The sequence below is a fragment of the Leiobunum rupestre genome, chromosome 1, assembly GCF_980474605.1.
Source record: "Leiobunum rupestre chromosome 1, qqLeiRupe1.1.hap1, whole genome shotgun sequence".
In the NCBI taxonomy this organism is placed as follows: Eukaryota; Metazoa; Arthropoda; class Arachnida; order Opiliones; family Sclerosomatidae; genus Leiobunum; species Leiobunum rupestre.
In genome coordinates, this window is record NC_143384.1 from 42,678,320 (window position 1) to 42,697,473 (window position 19,154).

Sequence of the window (19,154 nt, forward strand, 5' to 3'; positions counted from 1 at the left end):
TCACGTGCTGATTTATTTGCCCCTGAATTCGAAGCCAACGCGCCCTTTGGAGAAAATCGCCTACTAATCCTATCTCGGGCTGCTACGGAACGTTAGCGTGAAGTGAAAAGCGGCCCATGAAGAGTCCTCTTATAATTCGTCCATGGAGTGGGAGAGCGGGTTAAAGAAATTTAAATTTTCTTCACCCCAGCGCCGCATAGTGAGGCGTTTTGGAACGTATGTGAAACGAAGAGAAAACGTCGCGCCAGGCCATAGACTAAATATAAGGTTGCTACTGTAGTCCTATTCTTACTATAGTAGGCTATGTAGTCTATTGTGAGACTAGCTCTCAGTTAATATTTCAATGTGCGAAAAGGTAGAGTTGACACACTTTTGGGTCATATATCGCTTTTGATATTATTCACTACGATTGTAGTAGTTTGTACTATTTAGTCGCATCTGTAATGTTATTGATGATAAACCTGTCAATTGCAAAAGACTCAATCTACTCGATTATTCATTTGATCAGGGCCGGATTAACAATATTGGGGGCCCTGTGCAAAATATAATTTGGGACCCCTAAAACATTTCCAACCTTAATTTTTGACTCTATTAAACCCAATGTGGTTATAAACATAAAATGCCAATATAAACATTTATTTCTAAAAGGGGGCCCCTAACCTCGAGGGCCCCTGTGCCATGGCACACTTGGCACATGCCTTAATACGGCCCTGCATTTGATACCTTAGATCAGTATCTGTCTAATCCCCCCCCTTAATTACACTATTAATTTGACGCTAGGTAGAGCTATTTCAAACAGTTCTCGAGGAACAATTAAATTACTAAGGCCAAACCTCAACGTGGGCGATTGTCAACGAAAAAAATATCTGTTACGTCTGAAGACTGGTTTTTATTAGGGCATAAATGCTACTGTGCCAAGCGTTGACGCAAAAAATCTCCGTTAGGCCTAGGACGTTTTTTACCCTGTTTAAAACTAAGCTTTTAGTTTTTTGGTGGTAAATTCCGATCTTTGATCTAAAAGATCAAAATCTCTGAATTTATCGCAGCTCGGTCTATATTGACTCTGAGACGCTGGTATGCCTTATATATGTCGAGCAAGTTAACGATTTGCAAGCGTTGGTTTCATTTTCGAAAGATTTAAGATCGTGATAGTGAAATATTCCGATTCCGATTCCGATTCCGATTCCGATTCCGATTCCGATTCCGATTCCGATTCCGATTCCGATTCCGATTCCGATTCCGATTCCGATTCCGATTCCGATTCCGATTTAAATTTCTTTTTAAAGATGGCTAGCGGTAGTGACTACGGTTTCATGATGCGAATTACGAACCAACCACATTATTTTAGAGCGATTTTCACGATTGAAAATTTTCTCGATTACCCCGCTGAAGTGGGGGCTTCGATTTACAGCCCACCGTTTCAAAGCACATTGGAAGACAATCCGGGACTGAAATGGTATTTGAAAATATTTCCTCGGGGTCAGACCGTCGCTTCCCGAAACACCGTCAGCGTTTTTCTTCTTTGCCAAGAGTTTCCCAAAACTATCGTCGCGGTGAAGATGTATTTCACCGTTCATATTGTGTCTGGAAATGGCGACAGGCTGTTCTCTGTTGAAGGTGAGAAATGCTCGTCTTTGGATTTGAAGAAGAACCGTCTTTACGGCTGGGACGAGTTTATCAGTCGTCAAGAACTGGTAAAGAAACGACCAGAATTGCTACCGAGTGGAAATTTAAAGTTGGAATGCAACGTCCACGCTTTTATCGAGTTGAAAAATCCCGCGTACACTACCACCACTAAGAAAATAGCTCCCAATGGACTAGATTTGGAAGCGACCATCTTGAAGAAAGTATATCGGGAGAGGATCTGCGCTGATGTCCGGTTGAAGGCCTCTGACGGGCGGGTGTTCGACGCCCACAAATGCGTCTTGTCTGCCAGATCACCCTTCTTCATTTTGAAGTAAGTTGGTGAAATATATTTATGATTAAATATGAATTTTTATTAAAACTTTTTTTATGGTTACTTAGTGTAAAAGTACACTGTCTACTGTCTAGTACATATTTAAAAATTAGACTTAGTTTTACAATAATTACGTGTAAAATAGACACACTTGTGTAAGTGTTTGAGAACGGCGGCGTACTCGCCCAAGACCGAACACGAACTTTATTAAACCTTAAAAATTTAAGTGTTCATAGTGTACTGACAATCGTTGAAAGTTTATCCTTCTAATTAGTAAAACCATTATTATAAAATAATCCTCTTTTGTGTACTTTATACATGTAACTAATACTGCGCATCGTTAATAAAAATGGCCGCTATATATAGGCTGAAAAGGAAAACAGCAATACATAAGATGACATTTGTACATTGTTGTTGTACACTTTGTTAAAACTTTTTTTCATTAATCAAATACGCGGTTTACGGGTAATAAACAATTGTGGTTGCCATTACGGTTTTGTAGTTTTTAGTGTGTTTTTATATATACATACAGCGTCGGTCACTAGAAGGCGATAGTCAAAAGCTACATAGTTTTAAAGGTATACGGTAACCTCGTAAATTACGTATGTGTTTAACCCCAAAAAAACTTAATTGGAATTTATTTACATTTAAAACTATTTATTATCCACTCAAATACCTGTCCCTTCTTGGCCGCAACGAATGACTCTGGTCTACCTATATATTACCTTCTTTACTCAGCGTAGATGAGCTTTTTCCTATAATATATGCAGGGCCGGATTAATCAATAGGCCGAATAGGCCTGGGCCTAGGGCACCAAGATGGATCGAAAAAAATAAAAGTACAAAACTTTAATCATTTGCTTTTCACAAAATATTTTCCGGAGTAATTTTAGTAAATGCGTCCTCCTCTATGAACCAAAACCGTTCTCTGACGGACTGCCGTCTAGCCCCTGACGACATACTAAATCTGGCAGTAAAATGAATTTTCCTTCCATTTCTCAATTATAAATTGAGGAAGCGCCTAGCTCGCTTCGCTCGCTATTGAAAGGGGGCACCAAAATTAACTTGAGCCTAGGGCCCCATAAAGTCTTAATCCGGCCCTGAATATATGTCCCTTTTTAAGAACTATACACACTAAGAGCAGAAACGATAATCAATTTAAAATGAACGTATTTAAACGTAGAAATATACAATGAAAAGAAATATTTTAAAACATGCATTGACACTTATCATACCAAAACTATTTTAATGAACATTTAACAATACATTACCAAAAATTATATTTCTTTCCACTAGGTTTACTGTTTAGTAAAATCGTAGACATATTTCTCCAATTATATTTCTATACAATGATTTTTTAAGTAGTACAAAATAATTTTTTTCGAAAACATTTTCACGTGAGTACAATACAGCTAGTAATGATTCAGATTTAGTTGGATCATGTTTCGTATGTTAAACTAGAAAAGGCTTCACGAAACCAGCTCCTTTCTCTAATTCTAATATTTCAGAAGGACCTTTTGAGTTCGGTTTTGTTGGCACACGATAGTAGAATCATAGAAATCTCATAGGTAACTAGAATGCTGCCGTGTAATTGGCAAATGGGCCAAACGCCGTGGCAGACGATAGCCAGATCTCAGCCAATCAGAGCTCAAAGAGTGGTTCTGCCAAGAATTTAATGTCACCAGAGAGAATGACGTCACCTGTCTCCCGCTATAGTAGCGGATCCAAGGAGGATTATTATCCTCCTTGGCGGAAGCACTCTACGGCCTCTCATTGGCTGAAGGTTCAAGGCGAACTGGCGTCAAGCTCGGCCGTAGGCGCAGCATTCTAGTTACCTATGAGATTTCTATGAGTAGAATCTCGCCCAATCATACAAATAAGTGTTTTCTCGACTGTCAAGGCCATTAGGGTAAATATCTTTGACTTGTTGTTTCATAAAAATATCGGTGCTTTCGGGCTCATTCTCTTTCAAAGATAGCAAATCTTTATATCGCTTAAGTAAGCGCTTTCTGTGTTCTTTAGGAGCAGTATTCACGAATACGAAACTATCTGACTTTCCATACAAATGCTGATGTGTTAAACGATCAGCTGGCTGGTAACTACCGATTTCTCGTACCGACAAATTATCTTGGTCAGATTTCTCTTTTTTCGTAATGTACGAAGTAATATCACGTGCAATAGCCATTTTATCATCCGCTACAAACTGAATGTCCATGTTACCTTTGAAAGCCAAAAGCAATACAGGGTTATAGTCATTAATTTGTATTTCAGCCTTTGTTCTAGCCAGCGAATAGAGCTTTTTCGACGATTTTCCGGAGACATGATGTCTTATAGTGGTGTCAACTTCATCCAGTTTACCTATACTAGTAATTGATCTGGGAAACTTGAAACGACGATGCGTTATAAACTTATCACCTGATTTTTTCCTCCTCAAACAAGTTCGATTGCATTTATGCCATTGATACTTGGATACTAAATCGTACAACGTTGGGCTTTTAGTCTTGTTTGGCAACGCACAAGTGGCATGTTTTTGGATAAAGTTCATAACGAACTTATTAGGCGCTTCGCCAATTTTCGGTGCGTTTTGTATCCATAAAATAAAATGAATATGAGGAGCACCTCGACTCTGATATTCTACCCTCCAAAAAATGTTCAACTTCCCCCAAAACTGGGTTTTCTTTACTCATGCATAATGAGATTTTGCCAAACAGCTTGAAACCTATTATGAAAATGTCGTGTTACGGCAACTCGATACTATTCGACAAACCTTTGATTTCACTGTCATAAAGAAGATGAAAGAGGTAATGTTCATTTTTAGAGAACCTTCTATCCTTGTTTAAAATTCTTTGAGGACAAAAATTTGATTCAAACAGCTTGGCAAATGGTCTTTCAGAGTATTTTCCATAATTACCAATTACAAATAAGTCCGGAAAGCTTTTTCCCAAATGCTCATTCCACTTTCTTCAATTTTCTTCACTTGGAAATAATCTAAAACACCCTCCGCATTTTTGCTATGTACATGGTGTATTGAATAGCGGTCAAATAATTATTTCGGTTGAGACTTCTCGTTAGAAGAAATTGTTATATCCTTAGCGTTAGCGCTATATACCATAAAGCAATTCTTCAGTGAACTCCCTAATATCTATATTATTATATAGTGGGTGAATGGTTTTAATTTAGTAAAGCATTCCTAACTAAATTTATATCCACCACTGATTGTCAAACAGTTTTATTCTTGGTAGGCAGCCCATTCACTATAATAAATAATTGATGATCAGTAGGTAAATGTTTAGGAGTCATTTCCACATTTTCAGTTAAGGGAAGAGGAATCCAGAATGGTTAACAATATTTTTCCCCAATAGTGTATGTAGACGAATAATAGTTTGAAACATTTTTACTTTCTGTATTAGCATTTTCTCAATAAAAATTAATTTAGAAATATCATTTGGCACGGGATCTACTTGAAGGCCATTAAGAAAACATTGCGGCGGTGTTTTACCCGATTTAAGATATTGCGTACATAACACGCATAATCGCTTTGCGTCAAACATAAAACGAACTCTGCAATATTAACCTTTAAAATATCTGCCACTGTAATTTGAGGCTCTTTGAATTGCCAGGCAGCAATTAAAAGCATTAAGCCTTCATTGCTATCTAAATTATGTGTGTAAAACAATTTCCCACAGATTTGAGTTTGCCATTCTTAAAAAGCTTTTCACAACTATCGCAATGCGAATCATGAAACTCGTACATATCTTTATAGCAACTTACTAACTGCTTGCCATACTTAGATAGCAGATCAGACTAATCTAATGATTCAATATTCGATTTCCGTAAACTTACCTTGAACGCCGCAATGTACTATATTAGACACTGTAGCTTATCAAAATTACCTATTTTAAAGGTCAGACCAAGCTTTAACCTGTGGAGCTAATTCCCTCAGAGTTCTCAAATAACTCGTACATTTCTTAGAATCAAGGCAGTGACCCATTCTAACTTGGTGAGAACCAGCACACTTGTCAATAGTGCTAAATATTTCAAGCCAAACATCCTTTTTGGAATTACCTATTGTCTTGAAAATTTCTACAATTCTTTCTACAGACTTAAGCCTAATATAACAAATAGCGCCACAATGTTTGTTCTCTTTTAGTTTTTCACCATTCCCTTCATCAGCATTTACAATAAGAGGACACTGACCACACTCAATCGTTAATTGATTTTCTAAAGTCAGTTTCTTTTTTTAAGGTATGGAAGGTTAATTTTTTATGTATGTTTTCATTTGATTAGTTAAATTTGTTGCTGAACAAATTTACGGCCCTGGTTCATTGTATTACCATTAGAATTGCGAACAACTATCCGTTCAAAATTCCCATTATTATTATACTCAGAATTTAAACTACTGGGGCCATTCCTCGTATGAATATCAAGATTATTTCTTTTACCACCAGTGTGGTTATTTAGCGTACCACCAGTGTTATTTTCAAAGCTATCATTTTAAAAAATATTTAAAGTGTTGGTTGCACGAAATTTTAGCTATGGCTAATTAATGGTTCATTAGGATGAGCAAACATTTTATAGCAAGTACAGAAAATTTCATCAAAATCGGTTAATTGGTCTTTGAATTATTATAAAAAGAGGTCGAAATGGTGGAAAACGAGTTTCTCGGCGAATTTCCAGACTTCTCGGCACCCATGACGTCAGAAAATGCGAAGCGTATCATTGGCTAATTGTCTGTAATACATTTCTTTACATCTGGGATTAAAAGCAGGTTGATTTAACACCCAGTAGTAGTAGTAATTGAAATAGGCATACACAAGCCTACGTAGTAGAAAAACGATATTAAATCAAAGGCTCCTTGTAAATTCTCCTTAAAACGTCGATAATAAGCCTAATATTAAGATTAAAAACCTCTGGTTTGAAAACTTCTACAAGTAAACAGAATCCCTCCACTTCAGTTCCTTCTATTTTAGGAATAAAACTACAGCTTTGATTTGCCCCAAATTGCTCGTGCTACGGAGGAGAAAAATTCGCCGAAAATTTCAGGATTTTGGGGAGCGAAAAAGGTCAGTTTCGGACTCAAATTTGTTTCGACAATGACATTTTTTGGAAAGAGAACGTCCTGGGCTTCAAAACAAGCCCCCATTCATTCGTTTTTATTACTATCGATTTTTCGGGCAACCAACACTTTTGAGATTTGTTCACGCGCAGTCGCATGAAAGTTTTCTCGCACCGTTTTTCAATTTCGTTTTTGAATTTTCTGTTAAAAGTATTAGGCTTAGCTAAATTTTATTTGATATTTTATTTAATTTCTTAGGGTCTAGTTAGTATTTTAGTCAATATTGGATAGGTCTAGTTTGTGTTTTGAACTATGGCCTCGGCCGCTGTTCCGTCCAATTTGGTGCCGTTTTCGCCTGGTCCTCCTCTTTTTGTGCTGGACCCCTTCAAACCTAAAACAACGCTAAATCGTTCTGTTTTTCAACTAAATTCTACTCTACATTCTCAGCTGGAAGATAATTTTCCTCCAACCTCAACTAACTCTTCTTCAAGCTCTCAAGAATTGCTATCTGCTCCACTACCATATGCTACTAAAACTGTGTCAAGACATCGAAAGCACACTGCAAAAAAAATGTATACAACTTTGCGCAAAATCATGTGCAGAGGGCTGACTCTGAGAGGGCACAGTTTTTCGACCAATTATGCACAGCATTTTTTACGAGTTAAAATGCACAGAAATGTGAGTGTGCAAAATTGTATAAAATTTGTGTAACGTTGAACATTTAAACCAGACAAAGAAAGCTAGAACACCTCACAACTTTGCATAAAAATCAAAACCAATTCGCACAAAATACCGACCAACTTTACAAAGAAAACGAAACTTCTTTGCACAGATAACCGGCCAACGTTTCACCTCACACCGAATAACTTGACACGGAAAACCGCAGAACTCAGTACAAATAACAGGCCATTTCTGCACTAAAAAACGAGTAACTTTATTTGGAAAACTAGACAAATTTGCACGGATTACAAGCACAATTTGCCCAGAAAGCCAAACATCTTTGCACTGAAAATCGAAAAACTTGACACCGAAAACCGCAGAACTTAGTACAAATAACAGGCCATTTCTGCATTAAAAAACGAGTAACTTTATTTGGAAAACTAGACAAATGTGCACGGATTACAAGCACAATTTGCCCAGAAAGCCAAACATCTTTGCACTGAAAATCGAAAAACTTGACACGGAAAACCGCAGAACTTAGTACAAATAACAGGCCATTTCTGCACTAAAAAACGAGTAACTTTATTTGAAAAACTAGACAAATTTGCACGGATTACAAGCACAATTTGCACTGAAAACTAGACAACTTGACTTGGAAAACCAGAAAACTTTGCACAGAAAACCTACTACTTTTACTCGGAGAACAGATACCTTTGCACAGAAAATAAGTCAATTCTGTGCAGAAAGTCAGACAACTTTGCACAGAAAACAGATAAAGATAACTGAGAGAAGAGGTCAGTTTTATACAAAAAGCCAAACAACTTTACTAGGAAACCAGATGAATTTTATTTAAAAATTCCAAAATAGTCTACTCTTAACATAGTTTATTCATAGCATTGATAACGCCAACAGATATTTTTTCACTGCTAATATTAAATATAATTTTTTGAATATACTCTTAAGTCTTTTGCAGTTTTACAGGATATTCCAATTGAAATGTGTAAAAAAACTAAAAACCAGAAAACAAGGAAACCACAGCGTCAGGAATACTTTTAACGTCGAATGTAACACCTTCGATTTCGACTGCGACGGAAGCACTTAAAACGTCTGCATTTGAAAATACCATCATCGGGGTAGACAATTTTGGTTTCTGAATAAAAAACATAATAGTAAATAGTAAAAACTTAACAAAATATATATTAAAGGAGCTGCTACTTCATGTATATAAAATGTGTTTATTAAAATTTGGGAGCTTTCAGACCGTGGTCCTTCGTCAGCCGATTCGTCGTTAATACTGTATTAACGACGAATCGGCTGACGAAGGACCACGGTCTGAAAGCTCCCAAATTTTAAATGTTTAGAACGGTGTCAACGAGGTTGAAAATAACATTATTATAGCTTTCCAAATTTAATGTTTAGTTTGATTTACCAGGACGAAAACCTTTGTTTCTACCCTGGGCGTTTTCTACGTTTTACCCGCACACAAAAAACTTCTACTACCCTTCCATTCAAAAATGTAAAAGGAAAATTAATAACATAAATAATTCAATAAAAAAACAAATTTTAGTTCGAAAACGATTTAAAATTGCTATGGTACTTTCCTGTGAATCAAATTCATAATAAATTCAAACACCCTTTAGTCCTGAAAAATTATTTACGAAACCGAAACCAAATGCACCCTGGCAAGATGAAAAAAAGGATTCATGGCGCGCCCTAGAAAAACGGAAAAACCAAGCACCGTGTGGCGCCCTGGCCCGTCTACACCACTATTTTTAAAACCCTGAGAAATTGATACGTTTTGTGACTACTTCTTGAGAGAGCCAACAAGAAGGAAATCGGTTAGTCAATGCTATTCTGCATTGTGTAGTAACAATAAAATGAATAACTCAACGTAAATTGATGAAATTGTTTTCCCTTCGTAAACTCTTTGTATGACAGTAACGTTGGTTAATCTAATACTTTTCGTTTATGGCCGAAAGAAGGTCATGGGGCGCCGGGAGTGTGGCGAGCCCCTGTAATCCCATGCGTCTGGAAGGCAGAGAATTTGGAAGGCTGTGTGAGGACGACCATCAACCCCCCAACGGGTGGTTATCAAACTTCCGCCATGGGTGCCCCGTCCCTGTCCCGACATATCCCCCCGTTGGCGTGGGCTTAACACATATCTTGACCGTGATTAATCACTTGGGGCCGAGTGGTTTTTTTAACTCGTATGTATTTTACTGGTAGTCGTGCTTTGAAGACGGAGAACCTTCAAACGGGTACCTCTAGCTCGACCACTACCGCTAGTGACAGGACGTTTTCTCTTATTCATCTAATTGGGGGGTAGCTTTAGAAGGGTTCAAACTTGGCAGTTGATTTAATTTTGGCCAGCTTTGGTTAGTACTACGCTAATTTGCACGAATCATTCACTTTGTGCAACTTTGGTCACTAGCGCTCAAACTAGGTATTTATTGTTTTGAATTGTGCAAACTTGGTAGGTAATTTTGTGTGTTCAAACTTTGTAGATTTTGTTGGGAAATTTTAATCAGAAGCGGGCAATCTCGGTACTTTCCGCGCATCTTCGATCAAAACCATGCAATTTTGCCAAGTCAGTTTATTATATGTGCAGATTTGGAATATAGTGTGCAAACTTGGCGCGTCATTTTGAGATGCGTGCATACTTTGTAGGAAGAGGGCAAATTCGGATGACCATTGTGCAATTTTTTTTGCAGTGCACTTTACTCTCCGAAACTCTGCACGCTTACTTGCTAAGAAGCCTTTGATTAAAAAGTCTCCTCCAAAGTCTACAAAAGCTAAGATTCCTACCATGTCTTCCAAACAACCTATAAAACGAAAAGCCAAACAAGTTTTGTCTAGCTGCTCAGTGTGTTCCCAGACTGTTGCTGCCAATCATAAAGCGCTTCTTTGTGAAATATGTGGATTCTGGTGCCACATAGCCTGTGTTAATATTTCTGATTCCCTATATCAGGAACATGTCAACTCTGGGTCAGACAACTTTATTTTCTTTTGCACAGTCTGTCGCTCAACCGGTCCAACTGTTCTCTCTTTTATCTCCAAGCTTACTGACAATTTCAAAGCCCTCAACGATAAATTTGAAAAGTTAGCTGCTTTACCGGTGGATAGCCATGAACTAAGCTTGTTTACAATCCCTCCTGGCAATTCTGATATTAAATTGGAAATGTCAGCTATTGCCAATGATTTGAAGACTAATATGGAAGCTCTAAATGGTGTTCGCTTTGAATTATCGGCTTTGAACTCAAGGGTCGAGCTCTTATCGTCTGCCCCGGATCAGCTTTCTAGTCTCACGCAGGATCTACAAAACCTAAATGCCAAGTTCCAAGGTCATTGTGTGAATGTCCCTAACGAATCTAATGTTCCTAATGAGACTAATGAGAATGTCGCTCATTTAAAATTTCCAGAGCAGGACCCGGCCGCTCTAACTCGTTTACTTCATGAGCGCCTTGAAATAAACGACCGTAAATTCAACGCCATTATGTTCAATGTTTTTGATGATGATAACCTTTCCGAAGATAAAAAATGGATCTTCCAAATCCTTCTCACATTCTGACTGTCAGAGGCTAAAAATTGACAGACTTGGTCAATTTTCCACTGAATCCTCCAACCGGCGTCCTCTTCGTATTAAATTTTGTAAAGTTTCCCATCGTCAACTATTTGTCCATCGGAACTAAGACGTGACCCCCATGACAAGTTTGATTACCCAGTTGTTCCTGATCGCACAAAACGCCAAAGAGATGAACGTCGGAATCTTGTAATTGAGCTAAGACGCAGGAGAGATGCCGGGGAATCTGATTTGTTTATTAATAATGGAGTTATAAAATCTCGGGATAACTCACCTTCTACCTCATCCAACCCGGAAATTAATAATCACCCCTCTCAAACTGTTCTCCATCTCATTCCAAAAGATCTCTTTGATTCTCCTGCAAAACTTTCCTCACAGACAGTACCAATGTCTGTTTGGCGACCTGAACTTCATGATCAAACAAATGTTCCTATCTACTCCCAGGCTCAAGCTTCAACATGCCAAGTTCTTTCTTCGGCTCAAATAAGCGCATTCACCAACCAACTTCGTGCACAGGCACCTCCATTTGAATTCTCATCATCATCATCATCTCTCCCCAACCCCCATGCTTCAAAAAACTTATAAACTCCTCTTTCTCGTCCCTTCTCACAACCCATCTATACCGAACATGGAAATTCCGACTTTTCTCCTGTTATATCACCCGCTGCCTCCTCTCTCAATGTAATTTTTTTCAATGCCCAGTCTCTCTTTGGAAAGTTATCGGAACTTCGGGAGCTTGTGCCTACCTGGAATGCAGACTGTATATGTGTAGTTGAATCCTGGGCAAATAACACCTGTAGTGACGCTCTTCTGTCGATTAATGATTTTACCCTTTGTCGGAAGGACAGGATTGGTCACTCTGGTGGTGGGGTGCTTGTATATATAAAATCTACCATCATTTTTCATGAATTGGGAATAGAGGACCAATTCCCGGAATCAATATGGATTAATTTAAAAGCGCCTTCGGCAACCAATTGGACTGTTATGGGTTGCATTTATCGGCCTCCGTCCACCTCCTCCGAAGATTCGAATGTTATTTTTACTGATATTAATACTGTTGCACAAAATTCTTCTGAAATATTGGTTATTGGGGACTGTAACCTCCCCCACATTCAATGGCCAGCAATGAGTTTGCTCAAAAAAGCTACCAAAGATCACCAACTTTTCGTCGATTGCTTACGAGAGAATCTCCTATCACAACATGTTACCTGCCCTACTCGTTTTACTCAAGCCAAAGTTCGCCACTCCAAATCTAATATTTTCGATCTCGTGATTACATCCAATATGGTGTCTCCAGAAGTTACTCATTTTCCCACTATCGGTGGAAGTGATCATCACTCTCTGAAGATTATTTTTCCCCTGTCTTCCACTAGCGGTCCTCCGCTTTCTTTTGAAAAAGACTATGACTACTCTAAAGGGGACTATGTAAAACTAAACTCTTTGATTGCTTAATCGGATTGGACCTCCCTAAGAAGTTTACCTATAGAAGATGCCTGGTCTTTTTTTAAATTTAAAATATTTGATTTGGTTCACAAATGTGTCCCACTTTTATCTACCTCTGTCCCATCTAAACGTATCAAACTTCCAAGGAACATTCAGCGCGAAATTCGTAAGAAAAGCAAGCTCTGGGGTAAACTGCGCCACCTATCTGTTATAAACTAAATTCAAATATAGTAATGTACGCGCCAAACCCAAATGTATATGAATAACAATAGAGGGCGCCAGATAAGTTGGATTAGGGTGAGGAGTATATAAACCTTGGAAAGAGAGGCAGAGTTTTTTCCCTCTCCCGATGGTAGGCAAAGCTGACAGTAACTATGTAATATGCAACGCAGATTTATATCGAAGATATTGTAAATAGTTCTTTTGTTTTATGATAACTAAATAAATGTCGTTAATCATTTATTATAACCCTGCCTGATAATTTTGATCAACAAACACAACACTATCTAAGGCTAATCTTCTAGACGCCTACAACTCTGTCCTTCCTGAGTATAAAGAGCAGGTCAAGCTGGTCAAAGTTCTGGTCTCTCGAGCTCGTTCTCTGCAAACTCAGAAGAAATTTCAACTCCTGAAAACCAACCCGAGAGCCTTTTATCGTTTTGTGAAGAAGGAAATTCGTGTCCCTAAATCTCGGTTAAACATTATGGTGGATGATAATCACTTAACAGACTCTGAATTTAGAATGACCAACTGCTTTAATGAGACTTTCACCACTAACTTTAACAAGGACAATATTTCGCACACCGATCTTCCTGATCTAAAAATCCCTCATATGGCTGATTTTTATCCTTCCCTATCTGATGTCCGCCAAACTTTAAAGAGCTGGATGTAAAGTCCTCCTCTGGCCCGGATGCAATACCGAATCGTCTACTTAATCCTGCTCTTCTACAATCGTTCGTCCTCTTCACGCTTTGTTCACTTCCTCCCTACATAAAGGCATTCTTCCAGCTGATTGGCGGATGAGTCATATTACCCCTATTTACCAAAATTCCGGTAAAAAGTCAAGTGCTGTGAATTACAGGCCAATCAGTCTTACTTCTACCATCTGCAAAGTCCTCGAGAAATGTATTCGTCTCGCCATAATTAATCACCTCCAACCATATATCACTCCATACCAGCATGGTTTTCTAAATAACAAATCTACCATTACAAATATGTTGTCTTGCTTGGAACTATGGCTTGACTCTCTTGAGAATGGGAAACGTGCAGATGTCATTTATTTGGATGTCTCCAAGGCTTTTGATACTGTACCTCACAGTCGTCTTATTACTAAACTAAAAATGTACGGGGTCAATAACAACTTAATTTCTTGGATATCACACTTCTTAACTTCCCGTCTACAAAGGATGCGAGTAGAACACACTTAAAGTGACCCCCTTCCCGTTCTTAGCGGGGACTTGGTTAAAGCCTTGCAAGATCACTTGAGCCCGAAACCATCCGAGATCATGGAAACATACAGATTCCATAAACGTGATCAACAACAAGGGGAGTCCATAGCCACGTACATTGCAGAACTCCACAAAATGTCCGAGCACTGTAATTTTGGTGAGTCACTAGAAAGAGCATTACGTGACAGATTTGTTTGGGGAATAAGATGTGACACCACACAGAAGCGCCTTCTCACTGAAGAAACGTTGACGTTGAAAACAGCTCTGTCTATAGCTCAGTCAATGGAGGCAGCTACAAGAAACGCAATTGACATGAAAGGTCAAGGCGTATCAGTATCAAACCCTGTGAACCAAATTCGCCATCACAGGCGTGGTGGAGCAAAGAAACCGGCAAAATCTGAGACACAAAAAGACAGCTCAACAACCCAAAACGCCAGATGCTATAGATGTAAATCCACGGAACACAGGTCGGACGCTTATAAATTTATTAAATCGGAGTGCCATTTCTGCAAGAAGTCGGGACATATAGCCAAAACCTGTAAACAAAGGGCTAGAACCACCAAAAATGTAAGCTCGAGACATAACACCGTTCATAACATCGTTCCAGTTTCAAGTATTCCGACAGAAGGCGCAAACTTCCAGGCGGAATACGCGCTTTTTCACGTTCAGCACGGAGATCCTTTTCAGCAACGTGGAGGACTGGAACCAATCCACGTTCATATATCGATTGACGGACACGCGACACGTATGGAGTTAGACTCAGGTTCAGCGTTCTCTTTAATGCCGGCAGGAGCCTACTCAAGCATTGGGGATTTGACGTCCGTCAAACCGTTCGATAAAAACTTAACCTCTTTCTCTGGTCACCAAGTGAAAATTCTGGGATATGAGGCAGCTACAAGAAACGCAATTGACATGAAAGGTCAAGGCGTATCAGTATCAAACCCTGTGAATCAAATTCGTCATCACAGGCGTGGTGGAGCAAAGAAACCGGCAAAATCTGAGACGCAAAAAGACAGCTCAACAACCCAAAACGCCAGATGCTATAGATGTTCATCCACGGAACACAGGTCGGACGCTTGTAAATTTATTAAATCGGAGTGCCATTTCTGCAAGAAGTCGGGACATATAGCCAAAGCCTGTAAACAAAGGGCTAGAACCACCAAAAATGTAAGCTCGAGACATAACACCGTTCATAACATCGTTCCAGTTTCCAGTATTCCGACAGAAGGCGCAAACTTCCAGGCGGAATACGCGCTTTTTCACGTTCAGCACGTAGATCCTTTTCAGCAACGTGGAGGACTGGAACCAATCCACGTTCATATATCGATTGACGGACACGCAACACGTATGGAGTTAGACTCAGGTTCAGCGTTCTCTTTAATGCCGGCAGGAGCCTACTCAAGCATTGGGGATTTGACGTCCGTCAAACCGTTCGATAAAAACTTAACCCCTTTCTCTGGTCACCAAGTGAAAATTCTGGGATATGAGGCAGCTACAAGAAACGCAATTGACATGAAAGGTCAAGGCGTATCAGTATCAAACCCTGTGAATCAAATTCGTCATCACAGGCGTGGTGGAGCAAAGAAACCGGCAAAATCTGAGACGCAAAAAGACAGCTCAACAACCCAAAACGCCAGATGCTATAGATGTTCATCCACGGAACACAGGTCGGACGCTTGTAAATTTATTAAATCGGAGTGCCATTTCTGCAAGAAGTCGGGACATATAGCCAAAGCCTGTAAACAAAGGGCTAGAACCACCAAAAATGTAAGCTCGAGACATAACACCGTTCATAACATCGTTCCAGTTTCCAGTATTCCGACAGAAGGCGCAAACTTCCAGGCGGAATACGCGCTTTTTCACGTTCAGCACGTAGATCCTTTTCAGCAACGTGGAGGACTGGAACCAATCCACGTTCATATATCGATTGACGGACACGCAACACGTATGGAGTTAGACTCAGGTTCAGCGTTCTCTTTAATGCCGGCAGGAGCCTACTCAAGCATTGGGGATTTGACGTCCGTCAAACCGTTCGATAAAAACTTAACCCCTTTCTCTGGTCACCAAGTGAAAATTCTGGGATATGTACAAGTAACTGTAAAATTTAAAAACACTAAAGATACTCTTCCATTATTAGTTTATGACGACAAAGGGCCGACTTTGTGCGGACGCCAGTGGATCTTCTCAAAAATGAACCTCATCGAACAAATTCGGGAAATTCACCAACTTTCCGTACACTATGTGGAGAAAAACAGCAACTCCTTGGCGTCAATCTTGGAAAAGAACCGGGAATTGTTCACGCCCGGAATTGGCCTTCCCAAGGATGTAAAGGTTCACCTGCATGTGAAACCCGATGCAGTACCACGTTTCTGTAAGGCACGACCCGTACCATACGCCTTCAAAGACAAGGTTGACAAAGAGTTGAAGCGCTTACAAGACGCCGGAATTTTAACCAGCGTCCCACATTCAGAATATGCCGCACCGATTGTCACCGCAGCAAAACCAAATGGCGGAATACGTCTATGCGGGGATTTTTCCATTACGGCAAATATCGCCATTGATGTCGAAAAGTATCCACTGCCGAAGACTGAAGATATCTTCGCCAATCTGGCCGGATGTCGATATTTTTCGAAGATCGATCTAAGAGAGGCTTATTCTCAACTCGAACTCGATGAGGAATCAAAAAAACTTGTCGTTATAAATACTCATAAAGGTCTTTTTAAACCTAACAGATTACCATACGGAGTATCGTCCGCTTCCGCTGTTTTCCAACGTCACATTGATATGGTCGTCCAAGGTATGGATGGTACAGCAGCTTTCCAAGACGATCTACTAATCGGTGGCAAAACCAGTAAAGAACATTTACAGCGATTGGATGAAGTACTTACGACGCTTCGACGAGCGGGTTTAAAATTACGTACGGAAAAGTGCGAATTCCTTAAAGAAGCACTGGAGTATCTGGGATACAAAATCGACGCTGAAGGACTTCACCCACTCCAAGATAAAATGCAAGCCATAACCAATGCTCCAGAACCGCAGAACCCAGACCAACTACGATCTTACATTGGCCTGCTAAACTACTACGGACGTTTCCTTCCAAACAACTCAACTACGCTCGCACCTTTGTATCAGTTATTACAGAAGGAAAAGGCCTGGGAATGGACGGATGTACAGCGAACAGCGTTCAAAAAGGCGAAACTAGCGCTAAAAAACTCAAATTTGTTAGTACATTATGATCAGTTGAAACCTTACGGCATCGGAGCCGTACTGTCGTATGAAGGAGAGCAGGGAAACGAGCGGCCAATCGCGTTTGTATCTAGAACGCTCTCCAAAGCTGAAAAAAATTACCCACAGATTGAGCGAGAAGCGCTAGCCATCGTCTACGGAGTGACCAAATTCAGAAATTATCTGCTGGGAAGAAAATTCAAGTTAGTAACTGACCATAAACCACTAGTCACCATCTTTTCAGAAAATAAAGCCATTCCAGCTATGGCGGCATCCAGAATGCAGCGTTGGGCTTTAACGTTGTCTTCATACCAATATACCATTCACTACAAACAAGGCAGGCTACATTCAAATGCCGACGCCCTCAGCAGACTTCCGTTGACGTCGGACAACTTCGAAAATCCGGAACCGGAAGAGAACGTTTTCAGCATATATGGAGACACAACACTATTGTATCCCAACTACGTCTATACGCTGATGATCTGAAAAAATTTCGTACTATTGAAGCATACTCTGACATAAGTTATCTACAATCTGACCTAACAACCCTGGAGTCCTGGTCAAAGAGAAATGGGTTAATATTCAACGAGTCTAAATCCGTCGTTCTCAGCATAGAACGGGCGAAACCAAACCCTTCCATCCCCTCTCCCTATTATTTATTTGGCAACAATATAAAGCGTGTTACAGAGCAAAGGGACCTTGACATCATTATCCCCTCGGATCTTAAATTCGATCGTCATATCTCCAATATCTGTAATCGTGCCAACAGTCTTTTGGCTGTAATAAAATATAAACTGCCTGGCCTCTCACTGAAAAATCTAACCACGCTTTTAACACCTTTGTTCGTCCGCTTTTGGAGTCTGCATTCTGTCTTTGGAGCCCTTATCAAAATCACCACATCAATCTACTCGAAAATGTTCAAGCTCGTGCCCTTAAAATTCCCTTCCTTCTCCAGACTTTATCTCGTTCTGACAGACTTGCTACCCTAAATTGGATGCCTTTAAAGTCTCGCCGCCTATACTTGGATTTGGTACTGTTGTACAAACTGTTACGCAATTCTGGTCAGACTTACTTCTCCTACACTTGTCACTCGTGGGAATAGCAGGAAACTCCATCTACCTCACTCTAAAAGGGACTACTTAAAATACTCATTCTTCCGTAGAACCATTATCCCCTGGAACTCCCTCCCGGCAGATGTTGTTAGTGCTGCCTCTGTCAACCTTTTCAAGAGGAATCTCCTTATTTTTATAAACAGTCATGATCACCTGAACTAGACTTTATCAAATCTAGACTTTATAACTTTTCCAATTTATGTATGGCTTGTTAGCCCTAGCCCGTCCCAACACTTGAGCAAAAAAAAAATTAAAAAACCAAGTGGCAAATTACTGAGTGTAGGTTTTTAACGCCATAAAAGATGTCGCTATACCGTAACTACTACTAAATTACGCCACTTTATTTTCAATAGGGAATGTATCATATGTACAGGGATGTCATTCGGGTGGGGCAAGGAGGGCATTGGTACCTCTGATTTTTACCAGTTAAAAAAGTTAATAAATATGCATTTAACTGCATTAGAAACGCTCCTGGCCCATTCAACCGAATCCCATTCAATCGATTCCCGTGCGATCGAAAACCTCGCCAAATTGGCCGGATTTCAATTTATACTTTATGTGTTACAAAAACAATAAAATTGGGCGAAGTAAAACTGACGAAGAGCTGTTTTATTAGTTCAATATGTACTAATATCAAAAAAATTCGTAGGAGGGATAAAAACAGGGGCTTTGGG

General features: G+C 39.6%; 1 protein-coding gene across 1 annotated transcript; it reads left to right on the forward strand.

Moving 5' to 3' along the window:
* Positions 1 to 1,286: 1,286 nt before the first annotated feature.
* LOC149962992 (speckle-type POZ protein-like) lies at positions 1,287 to 1,961 on the forward strand. The gene has a single exon (XM_090164485.1). The coding sequence runs from the start codon at positions 1,287 to 1,289 to the stop codon at positions 1,959 to 1,961; it is 675 nt and encodes a 224-aa protein (XP_090020611.1).
* Positions 1,962 to 19,154: the final 17,193 nt, after the last annotated feature.